General features: G+C 39.8%; 1 protein-coding gene across 10 annotated transcripts in view; it reads right to left on the bottom strand.

The window, feature by feature from the left end:
* Positions 1-13032, bottom strand: part of NRG1 (neuregulin 1) — a 448500-nt gene that overhangs the window by 20158 nt on the left and 415310 nt on the right. For 9 of the 10 annotated variants that reach the window (XM_086868220.1, XM_086868217.1, XM_086868216.1 and 6 more), the window contains 2 exons: positions 7245-7374; positions 496-554 (listed from right to left, as the gene is read on the bottom strand). In XM_086868220.1, coding sequence (XP_086724346.1) covers positions 496-554; positions 7245-7374 — 189 coding nt within the window. Of the gene's footprint in view, positions 1-495; positions 555-1202; positions 1271-7244; positions 7375-13032 lie in introns of all 10 variants that reach the window. The other variant, XM_086868219.1, reaches the window with a different exon arrangement.

Below are 13032 nucleotides of genomic sequence, written 5' to 3' on the forward strand. Positions count from 1 at the left end.
CTTGCCCTTTAGAAACAATGTAAGCACTTCAATTACCTTTAACCTCTAGTTCCAAATGCAAATCTCATATATAAGTCAAGGACTAGCTATCCACCTTTTGGCTGAGGGAGTGCTGGCCTGTGTTACGCCTTATAAGCTTTTTGTGGCAAATAAAATGGGAGACTTTCAAAATGTCATTTGTGTACTTTTTCTGCTTGATGTCAGCAGGGAGTCCATATCACACATTCAAAGTTAATTTCACAGCATTCCTAAGTCTTGCATTTCCCCATACCCTCAATGCCAAACAATCTCAGGATTGCTTTCTGTTATAATTTGCAACTGCTTTTTGTTATAATTTTCATGCAACAGGCAGAGACAATCAATATTAGGCCTTAGGCAACAAATCTAGTTACAGATTAAAAAAAAATAAAATTGGAGGAAAGAGGCAGCGACAAGAAAGCAGCACCAACTGAGCATGCTTCTACTGCGGCACAGACAGAAAAGTAGTGGACGTACTGTAGAAGCTGGCCATTACGTAGTTTTGGCAGCGATCACCAGTAAATTCATTTGGGCACCTGAGAGGAAAAACAAACAAAAAAAATGGTAGAGAAAAAACAGAGAAAAGAGAAGAGGTGAATATATGCTAAGAAAAGAAGCTCCTTCAGTGTGAACTGATATGACTTGGTGAGTTCACTTTCAGAAACTGAATCTCGGTTTAGCGTGTCAAAACAGCTCAGGATGTTGAGAGCAAGTCATTTGCTCTGTGGAAATGTAAAGAAATCCCCCCTGAAAAACCAGCCAAAACCAAACCAATCCAGATCAAAGTGTGTTTCAGGATCTGAGACAGAAATTCACCATTCCAGAGACCCAGATTTTTAGGATGCTCTTTCCACAAGGCAGCAAGGACACAAGATCTGTACATTCTCATCTCCATGAGTTTGGTCTTTTAGGGTTGCACTTTGCAGCAGTCTCCCAAACAGGAAAACTGCCAGTGTGTGCAAAACAAATGCATCTGTGAATGAATGGAAAGATCAAAAATCACACAAACGAGAAATATTTTGGAGGTCAATAATGCCATGGTGTACAGATTGTACTTCAGAAAATCAGGTCATAAATTAGTGAGTAAAGAGGCCGGTTCCAGCTGAACTGTGAAAACACCAAGTACTATTGATTTTGTTGCTGTAGTTGGGGAAGAAAGCAAAGTTCAGATTATTTTAACATACTTTCTTGGTTTTGGATTTTCATGGGCAGAGTTTCAGTACATCTTGCTCCAGTGAATCCAGGTTGGCACCTAAAGGGCAAAAACGTGATAAGCAATAGTACACCAAAACCACTGCACTAACAGACTTACATCTGCTGGTCTATGGAGTGCGAGTGCATTAAGTGACCTCCTGGTTGGATATTAGTGAAAAATGCTCAGAAGAGATGCAAGAAAGTGTAACCTTTCCAGAAGATAAAACTTGGTGAAATTTACAGCAAAAATTCATCAGAGAGAAAAAAAATTATTTTTGCTTATCTGTTTTGAAAAAGAAAGAAGAATCATGGCTAGCAAAAATGTGTATCAGCTCACTGCTTACTCCATCCCATGAAGGGACCAGAGAGTTCTTTTTTAAAATGTGCAATGTGGTGCATAACAACAATTTACACTGCTGCTTTCATTAGTCACATAAAATCTATGAAAATACAATGATTTCCCTATTTCTGTGATGGCATGTTGTGTCTTCTGGTAATTTGCTTTGAGGAGGAATAGTTAGTACAGTGATCACTGAAAATCCACAAAAATCCAAAAGTGAGAAGACAAAGTCAAATCCAAAGGGAAGTATATTCAACATGGCTCACAAAAAGATAAAAAGTCAGTCCAGGGGATAAGTAAAATGAGAGGGCAGAAATGTTCTCAAGATTTGCAGCCATGGAGTTGTCCTTCCAGTTCATAAGCTCTTCTGCAGAAAACTTCCATGAAGCTTTCCCCTTGATCATAGAGAAGGAATTTCTCTTCTATGATTTGCCTGTCCTTTCTGCTGATGCCTATCAGTTCCTCCTTCACCTTCATTCTTCATGCTGGGGCAGGGCTCCCAAATATCACCATAGCAATGCAGGCTTCCTGTGCTTCAGACTTCAGTGTGAATGACTCTCCACCACACTAAGGATCTATAGATTTCATTTTCTTTGCTCTTTCTCCTTCTTCTCTCCGTTCTTACTCAGCATGTAACTTGAAATTACCTCATCTCTACTCCTGTGAACACATTTCAGTCATGTTGCCCGTCTTTGTGATGCTCTCCATGAGTTTGCCATGGGACAAGGATCTCCCATTCTTCTGCTGATGACATGGTGCTAGCCTCTTTTTCAATTTTTTTTTCATGATTTACTTGTCAGGTGCTAAAAAGCCTTCTTATTTGCAAACACCTGTTGATCAGAATAATCCTCCATATCTTCTATCTATCTGAGTTTCATGTGTGCTGAAAGCTGTCCAAATATTTTAAATTCTGCTTTTCCACAGTTGCCTCTAGCCCTAAAAAACAGGGATGCTGCACTTGCACAATGAGATTTTCAGAAAATCTCTCTGGCAAAAGGATCAGTGTCAGGGATAAACACTAGCATCTTGTTTAAACAAATCATGCTGGAATGATATTTGTATAATAAAGGTATATTTTGAGGATCTGCAGATGAACCCGATTTGCTGTAATGATGTATTTGTTTATTAAGGAAGAGAGTTTGAGTTCTCCAGAGACAAAGTCACCTCTTTTGGTAAGTACCCAGTGTGGAGAGATCCCAGTCTCCATAGATATATTCAGCTGAGAAAAATGCAACAAGGATAACTCTGTCTTTAGAAGATGCTTTTGCTGGGCATGACAGAAGACATTTTACACCTTTGAGAAAAGGCAAAATGCTTTTGATAGAAAGCAATTTGATCTATGTTACTGAATAAAGAATAAAAATGTTTTGCACTAGTGATCTTGTTAAATGGCTATCCCTGTAAAGCTGGCATTTGTGCATGCTTGGCTTTCAGTTCACAGGGACCTTTACATCTTTGTCACCAGGCTCAACCCTACAAATTCCCAAGGAACACGATTGAAAGCCTCATGTTTTCTTCCTGCCACTGGCTGCTGGTTGTTGTCTTGCTTTGTCTGTACTTGTTTTCAGATATTGGTGCAGTTGTGGAGGTGATGAAAACAACTTGGGCACTGGTATAAACAATGCTGAAATCATGTCCAGACCAAGCAGGGTCAGTCCTGTTGAGATGGTGCCGAAAACAGTTCAGGTGTGTTTATTCTTGCTCTGAAACCATTGTCAGCAAATGGTTGACAATTGCAGCACCTGCCCTTGAGAATGAGCCCAGGATGGGCCAGCTGAGAGGAAGGCTGAGATGAGCCTGTCCACTTATGATGTGTCAATGCTAAAGGCACTTCATTGCTCAGATGTGCACTGCAGCACTGTTTCCAGTACAGTTTGGAAGGTTGTTTCCTGTATACAGTACTTTTACAATCTGCTTGCAATGATGTCCTTTCCCAAACACCTTATCCTAATCAAAGTTTTCGGACATTATTTCTTGTGACTTCTTTTCCTAGATCGTTATCCATGTACCATTTTCCTTTAGGATAGTAGCAAAAGTTGAGGTCAAAAAGCTTGGAGCAAAATGTATACTTTTGCGCTGTGCAATCCTTATAATTTCCTTTCTGCCTTATAAAAGTCTACTTGGATCATTTATTTCTTGTATTAACTGGGTAAAACCAAAATACCGAACCACATATAGTAGAATAACTGCTTTCTTCCCTCTACACACAGTAGTTGGAGAGGGCAGCATTTGCATGTGTTCAGTAGACACTTCTCAGAACACTGAACACATATCATCACACTGTTTCTCATCAGGAGAGGAATGGTTCAGGAACTCATATTTCCATTTCATTCACTGCCTACAAACAAACACATGGTGGGAGAGAATGTTTTTGGTTTTTTTTCCCCATGGGAGGTACAGTACTTAGTAATCCATTTAATTGCCTAAGTCAGAGCTAGTATTTCTATCCTTTCTCTTGAATGAATACTTCTGGAACTTCTGCTTGCAAACTTGCTGGTTGGAAGAAACTTCTCTCCATTTCTATTCTACAAAGGCCTTTACATGAAGACAGATATAGAAAATGGCTACATCATAAAAAAGAACAGAATTCACTCTTTTGCTGTTAAGAAAAGCAGCAGCACACTTTTGTTAAGACAATAGCATTATTTTCATCGAACAAAATTCCATTGTAAATTTAATTTCTTCGGTAATAACAAAACCATTAGAAAAGATGATGTCTGCAAGTCAGGAATCAATTAATCAGGCTATCAAGACCTTCATGGTATGACACTTCAAAAGAACACTTGAAAAGTATAATAGATCTTCGATTCACAGATTTTTTTCAAGTGAGAAGGAAATGCTAGGAATTTTGGTCCTAATTTTGAATTTATTGAAATATTTTTCTTCAGTGAACTTGGGGACACTTTTCCAACTGAACATAAATGACTTAGCAATCTCAGTCTCATAGGAAGCCATTAACATCCAAGCTTCTAAAGTCTATGATGTTTTCAAAAAGTGACTCATGTTCTTATGAAGCTTCTGAAAATTTTATACACTAGTTTATTTAAGTAGTCAAAGCTTCCTATTTCATCTGCCCTATTTTGAGATTTTTTTACTTAGTCTTGGGCCTTAATTAAAATACATGTGGGGAAAATACATGCTACCACAGACGTAGCTGTACAATGCTTTACTAAGTCTTCACACATTTCTTGGGTTTTTCACATGGTTACCACTTGAAAGCAGGGAATTTTCTTGAAGTTCACACCAGTATCCAGAAGAGCAAGATCTGATCCTGCCTGGATCATCACTATGTATTTTATAAAATATTCTTTTTTAATATATAGTCAGATTTTAACTGAAGATAAATTTAGCTTTTTTTTTTTTTTTTTTTTTTTAAATAGGGTAGGGGACTTACAAAACCCGAGATTACTTGGAAAATTCCATGGTTGTTTTGAATCTGAGTCATGTTTTTTTGGTTAGGGATAAAACCAATTTAGAATGATATGGCTCATGCTTTAGAAATTTTGTTTTTGCTCTCAACAGATGGACCATATGGAAAAATGTGAACTTGCTACTGAGGCAGAAATATGAAGAGCAAGTACCATATTTCAAGCATTCTGTTTCCACAAGCATGTTCTGGGAGTAGATTTGTTTTCTTAGAACAATGAAGACAATGTGTAGTAGTTAGATACCTATTTTAGATAACTGGAATGTTAGAATAAAAAGTGGGCATGTTTAAAGAAGTAAGAAGAGAACTGTGTTTTTTCCCTTCAGTTTCCCAGTACACCCACTTTCCAGTACTCACTTTTAATTCTTATGTAGCTATATTGCATTGTTTTACTACACAACATAAAATTTTTGTTCTGGCAAGTGTTAGAGGGCATAGCAAATGGCCCTGCAGAATAGTGGTGGCTCTGACTGTTCTCAGGGTACGAATCCTTCTCTACTGCCATATTGTAAAGGAGATTCACCCTGTCTAAGTTTACAGCTCTGATGCTTTTTCCAAATAGGTCTTAGACCACCCAGGCAGAGGCACATCTGCCAAATCTGGGAATTGCCTTTTCCTTGAAATACAGCCCCAGAATTAAAGGTTATTTCTTGAATACAATAGGGGAAAACAGTCCCCACTTTATTCAAATGTCTCCAAGACATTTTATTAAAAAACTAGCCAGTCTATAACATCATTACAGAACATACACAGACATTTGAATTAAAATAAAGAAGTCCCCTCACCAGTGAGGATGGGATACTTCTGAAACTACCCAGACAATATTAATGGTTAGCAAGTCCGCTCAATGCTCAGCTTGCTCAGCTCTGCCATTCACTGCAGTTTTCTGAACATTGTTTGGATAGGAAGTTGAAACACACAGGCTTGTACGTGCTCTGGAGAGTCGTAGTAAACTGCTCATCTTGAATGCTGGCTTACAACAACCATGTAAATTTAACACAAATCTTAAAAAAGAATCCAACCACAGCACATATAACTTTTACATATTTGCTTCAGCTAAAAATGATCCTAAAATTCAATGGAACATTCATTGCTTTCAGCAGCACAGCAATCCATGAAAATCCAAAGCAAAACAAAGCCCATGATGTGCAGGTAGCATCTTTTACAAGGAAAACTTACAGGTAAACCAGAACATTGTGAGGTTTGGTGGGGATTTGATGGCTTTTGTATGTCTGTTTTCCTTTAAAAAACCCCAAAACCTAAAAACACAAAAAAACCCAACATAGACAAACAGCCAATTTCTTCCTGGCCTGATGAAAGCATCACAGACCTTCACCCAACTCACCTACCAAAGTTATCTTTACAATGAGTGCTTAATTCTTAGTCTTACAAGAATGAAAAACTACGTAGTTACAGCAGATGACAATCTTCACCAACCTCTTTGTCTGAAAAACAGTAATATCCTCACAAAAGGCCCTCTTAGGTACCAAATATGTTTCCCAAGGTTTAAATGCTGAGTTTCCTCTCAAGCTAGTGTGAAGAAGTCCCTATGACTAGTTCACCTTCAGGGGTAAAAGCTACATGACATGCTCCCAGACAGGAGGCAAATTCCAGTGCTGCAGCTCTTCATGGATGTTCCCCAATGCAAGGGACTACTGCAGCAGACCAATACAGCAAAATCAGGACCTGAAAAAGGTGCACAAGCACCCCTCTGAACTAAACTCATATGACTTCATGAATCACGATTGGCACACAAAATAGTAACCTCCACCATGACCATAACATTCACTGGTTTTTATGCAATTAAACACAACAACAGTTGTGAATCTGGTATCACCAAAAACTGTTCAGTTACTACATCAGACAATTAAAATAACAGTTTCTTGTATACAAAGTGTAATATTCAATACAGTTTTCCACACGCTATTTTTTTTTTCTTTTCTAAATGTAGAATATTTAATTTACAATGTCTGCTTCATTATTTCTAATATAAGGCTCAGGTTGTGTTTCTTTGTGCCATATAAACAGCAACAGAAGATCCTGTGCCACTATCATGTAGAAGTATTTCCCAGTTAGCCTCTGCTGTGTTTCATATGCCTCTGCAGAACACAGAGAGGTAATTATTGACATTCTTTCCACATCCACATAGTTAAAAAATGAAGAAATGTAAGTTCAGAAGAAGACATTTTTCAGGTGTTCCTTTAAAGAAAAAAACATTTGTGAAACCTGATGGCTCCAACAAAAGAAGCAAATAGGATTTCTTACCTGCACAGGTATCTTGGGGGGTTTGGGAGGTCTTTAACCATGTAACACTCTCCCCCATTTACACAGAAGGCTTTCTGCTTTATGTCACATTTTGTGAGATGACTTGTCCCAGTTGTAGATGTGGAAGTGGCTGGAAAAGATAAGAATGAAAACACAGATCAGAGGCTGTTTTTCTTTCTGACTGGTGAGTATACTTGTATGTGAGGGAAGAAGTAAGGCTAGGGAGGATCTGGCAAGTCCTTTGAGCTCTCTATCTGCTGCTACCACAAGCACTAATCACTTGACCCTGTATTTTGTTGATTGCTAGAGCGAGTGGAGTTTAAATACATACCTCAGAGATACACAATCCCACACTCAGCCTGGAAGGAAGTGAGGGTTTTCCTAGCCCTGTCCATCAAGTGGCCTAAATTTTTTGCAACACTCATATGTGTTTCATTAAAAATGTGTAATTTATGTGCAGTAACTTTTATTGCATTATGTGCATCCAAGTAATTTTGGGGTGTGATAGTCACTACAGATTGCTGATATAGTGTCCAATAAAATAAGGTCCTGGATGATATTTTGTCCTGGTATTGCCTTGAAGCAGGTATTTTTCAGTGAAGCTTAACCTGAGGCCCTGTGCTTATTCAAGATCTCAGTCCAGTCACTTCATTCTCCCTGAGGAGAGAGTGAATGGCTGAATGCTGAGTGTCTTTTTCCTTGCTCATAAACAAGAGCTGTGGCCACCCTGGTTTGACCCTGTAGGGGGAAGAGAATGGGGAGGTTGCAGGTTTTGTTCCTTCCTATGTGTATACAATTGCTACTGGTGTCCACAGGAATATTTGACACAGAGGGCAGCCTAGCATCTCCTGCAGCTGGGCTCATCTGCGTGAGATGAGCGAGAGGTCTTGGGCCGCTAATGCTGCTAAACACCATTAGGTGCCTAAAGTGCTACTAAATGAAAGAATCATCCTGACCACAGTGTTTCATAGCCTACTCCCTGCTGCATTTAGGGAATACCTAAAGAAGGCAGGGACATTGTTTATTTAGCAACCTTTAGGGAGGCTGCTAGGGAAGGCTAAGTAATCACAGCCTTAGGATTTGCCAATGAAATTTCTGTCCAGGATATGCTTTTCGTGATCTCACAGAAAGCAACTCAACTTATCCCCCGAAGGAGAGGGATAAGCCCCTTTGGTGATGACTGTCTGCCCACACTGTTTAAGCTTCACTGCAGGTGAAGCTTAAACTCTTGACAATATGCCCATACATTTTAAATGGCTAAAACCAGCTGAAGTGACTACCTTCAAACTGTGAAAAGTGGTGGAGATTCTTGCATGGTATTTGTTTATTTCCAGAAGTTAGGAATTTTGTTACTCTGATTAAAAAATCCCAATATTTCTGTTTCTGAAAGTTTGTATCCTGAGGTGAAACAATGCTATCACCTATTGACTGATTTCACTGGAGCTGACTAGAAAGCTGCAAACACCTACAGAAAAGTTGTCTGACATTTGAAGCCTTTTCTAACATAAAGGCACCCAAGGGGCATGCTTATAATAGTAATGTGTGACATTCTACTATTTCCTGCACACACTGAATCTGAAGAAAACATGGTTTTAGCAGATCAGCTATGAACAAATACCACTCGTGCATTTTGAACTATAGTATGATACAGTCCCTGACACATTTCATTTTTATGCATTTCCCATTATCTTTCAGGTAGATGTATTTTTAGGATCACTAAGGGAGAGTGCACCACTTTGCCTTCCTTCTCTTTCTTCCATGTTGCCTTGCATGTATGGGGTGCTCTCCTCTAACAGGCCAGGAAAAACCCTCCTGTGACATCTTCCAAAACTGAAGCTCCCTCCGGCTTCTCACTTGCATCCACACATTGTGTCACATCTCCACAGATCCTGATCTTGACTGGGGCCTCTTTGTGTTAATGAAATGCAAACATGGAATACAGATTCCTCTTAATAACACATTCCTTTTTCCTGGCCCCTCAAAGCATGATTTATATCCTCTCAGACCAGGATAAATTTATGTCTGGTCCAGGGGCAGGAAAAGGGGTCATGTTTTAAGAGTAGTCTGACACTCTTTCAGCCAGCACCAGTTCAAACAGGACTTTGCACCCAATGTTGACAAAAGGCTGGCCTACAGACTGCCATCCCCTCAGCAGTGAAGGGCCCTCTGTGTTTGATGTCAGAGGCTTGACCACCATCCTTGAGGATCTCCCCTCCCTTAGTATGGGGAGATTTGCCTTGTAGAATAGACTTTCCTTCTCTGCTTGTTTGAAAGTAGCCTGGATTATTATTGTAAAGGAGATGCCTGACACGACAGGCTGTGTCATACCATCTCCTAGGATGTAACAATGTGGTGGGTGAACAAATTCCATCTGTACAGTTAAAGAATACTTTGAAACCTTTGTGAGTCTCAACACACAAAAAATATTAAGCTTATCACTACTGATAACCTATCCACCCTTTAATAAAGGACACACTTCAAGCTGTGAGCCAAATGCTCTGAGGATGTCGCTGAGCTCAGAAAGCTAGTGCATTAATTTGGAAGGGGAAAAGAACCAATATTGTCTGCAACATTTTTGAGAAATGAACAAACAAAAACAACCCATCATTTTGCTAACCTGCTGGCCAATGTAATGTTTTAAATTGAATAATGAAGGTAGATACAGTAACAAGTGGACTTGTAGCTGTCTGTGATTGTTTCCATAATATCGCTTACTTGCTCTTTCTTTAAGTAGAAGCTCAATCAAAACCAGAGCACCGTGGAGTTTCAAAGTTAACAGTGATTTTCCAGCTGATTTAAGTGAGCTTTGGACAGCAGCAATTGCTCTGAATTGATTACTAGAGATGGGAATAATTTGCAGCTCTCAGAGAAATCTCACGAAGCAAGGGCTTCACACGTATTTGTGAGGAGTATCTTTACCTATGTTTTGGGCATCACATATTCAAAACTGATGTATAAATCTAGCACAGGAATTTTCTCTGCACTACTGATCTGCTTGGCACCATAGTCCCTGTCTGCCCAAGCTTTGTAATGGGTTAAGGGGAGGAAAAAAGTCTACGGGCAGTTAGTTCTGATATTAATTTCTCTTTGCAAAGTATGCATAGTTTTTATGGCATATGGCCAGTATTCAATGTATGCACTGTAAGCCTACTTGGCCAATTAAATTCAAGAAACACTAACTACGGGTTTGGGTTTCACTTAAAGCCACACAACGGAAGAAATGTGGTGTTTGGGAGCAGGTGTTCATCAGAGTCCATTTCATACAGTCCATAACTAGCCCAAAAATACGCCTTTCCATCCATCTCTAACAGACATGATCCTGGAAGATGTTTAGTCAGAATGACCAGCAGTGATGAGGTAAAGCACACAGCTATAGAATATGTATCTACGCAGTTACTTCTCCACCTAGTCAAAATTCGTACCTATTTTCTTTTTTGTAATGTTTTCTTCAGCTACACAAGTACAAGAGAGAAAAGCTGTTTTGTTCTAGATCCCTATACCAAATACTTAGCTTACTGCAAGGACTAAGCTACACACATTACAGATAAATCACAGTTTGAAAATATCATTCATGAGAAAATATCTGAAAACACTGCATAGTTTACTTTCCCTTATCCCTTCCCTGAAGATAGAAAAACCATATTTAAGAAAGCAACTGCAGGCAGTGTTATCAAGGTCACTACTCGTAAAGCCAATATTCACATGGCACTGAAAAACAATGAGATCGGCTCCCATCCATGGGAATTGCCTAAAGACATTAACAAGAAGAAAAATATAAGCTATTCCATTTTACAAAAGCAGTTCTCTAAAAGGTGAATTACTGTTGTAAAACTACCTTAGGTTCATTTCATGTCAAGCAAACAAAACTTAATGTAATTCTGTTCTTACCTGGGGAATCTCTGACCCTTTTTTTCTGGTCTGAAACAGAAAAATGCATTCTTTCTCTCTCTTGCTTTCCAAAAAACCCTCTGATGTTTAGTGGCTACAGCACCAAGAATCCCAGACCCTGCACAGATGAGACAGTCCACTGAGAGGAGCCCTAAGGGATCTCTTACTCAATTCAGACTAAGAAGGAAGAGCTTTGCAACCTAAACAGAACAGTATCCATGCCTCTTTGAATTGAGTTTCTGCAAAGGTGGTGTAAAATCAGAGGACACACTCAAAGTCGTGCAAGGTAGCTAGTGGGATGCTTATGACTCAGTGGAGGCAAAGTGGCATCTGCAGCACAAAGGCAAGTTTGCCATTCTCACTGGAAGGCCACTTACTGGAGGTAAATATGCCACCTTATTGGACTGCAGGTGGACACCCTTCCAGTCTCCTTTTGTGACCCTGTGGCTCATGGAAAGAAAGGGACCTGCATGGAATGAAGTAGGACTGCAGGAGAGAAGGAGGTAGGGAGAGAGTGCACACAAAAAAGCTTTGGGGCGACAGAGGGTCTGCTCCCAGTTGAAAGCCAATTTTGCTAAGTCATATTCTTATACTTGAAGTTCATTCATTTCTTTGAAAGCACAGTCCAGCTCCCTCTTGCCTTCCTGATGTGCAGTTTAGATATGCACGTTCCTGATCTGTAGGGTATGTTGATTTCCTGTGTAACCTTGGCTGTAGCACTTAATTTCTCTGTATCTCCATGAAACCACCAACGTTTTCTTCCTGTCGAGAACTGAGTCTCTTTAGCTCACTCTGACTTCTCTGATGAATCCAAATTGCAAGGTACTTACAGTACAGAAAACTTTGGCATTTCTGTACTGCACTGAAAGAGGAAAGCTGCTGGTTCCAGTCTAACTGGGGGCAACAGAAGCTATATGGGTACTTTCAAGGAGAAGAGAAACCAAACCCTAAGAGCAATCAAAAATTATCTCCTTTCTGAGAAGACAAGAGCCCCTTTCCATTTAACCAGGTGTGTAAAAAGATTTATTTCATACAGTCATTCACACTTAATTGTTCCAGACCTGGAACTGCATTCATGTAGCTGTGGACATACCAAAGGTTTAAAAAAAACTACCAATACCAACAGATAAAAAGCAGAGGGGAAAAAACCCTCCAAAACAACCAAGTCTCTATATGAGGCATTTGCAGTCTATTCCATGGGGCTGCTCAGAATTTTTCACACTGTTTTTGTGATTTCATACTCTAAACTGGCTGTTCAATCCAGTTAAAGATTTATTTCATCTTCTCTCTTAACAAATAACACACAGTGTAACAGATTCCTGGGACCTCCGCAGGAGCGGAGGATCTGTTCAGCCAGCAGCTGGAATTGAGTGCTTACTAGTCAGTGGAATTTTTCTCTGGCCCTAAGACAGTACTTTCTGACTTTGGCACTATCTCTGTGAAGATCAGGGCCAGCAAGAAGGAAACAGGAAATAGCCGGGTCTGCAAGATAGAACCTTCAGGAAAGATTGAGAGCACATAAACTCTTGCTGAACCAAGGCGGCATGTCTCTCTTCCCCCTATGACATGGACTCAGTGGTGGTTTCCTTTCACAAATCCAACCTTAGGAAAGCAAAGTAAAGAAAAAAATAATAAAAAAAAAAGAAGAAGAAAAACAAAGCACAGACGCTTCAGCTTGCTGCACCACCCGATCGCTTCCTCCCTGATAGGCCAACAGACTGACCCAGTTGGCAGGCGCGCGACTGCGAGACCTGCACAGCATCTGGCTCACCACAGAGGGTCAAGAGGTGACACATGCTAAACACTGCTGATGAAGAGCAATTTTTGTTTGCTTCATTTAACTTTGAGGTGGTAGGAAGCATGGGCACAGACACACAAAGTTCACAAGTTGTTAGTGAGG

Source organism: Cyanistes caeruleus, chromosome Z, assembly GCF_971803275.1.
Source record: "Cyanistes caeruleus chromosome Z, bCyaCae1.hap1.1, whole genome shotgun sequence".
Classification (NCBI taxonomy): domain Eukaryota; kingdom Metazoa; phylum Chordata; class Aves; order Passeriformes; family Paridae; genus Cyanistes; species Cyanistes caeruleus.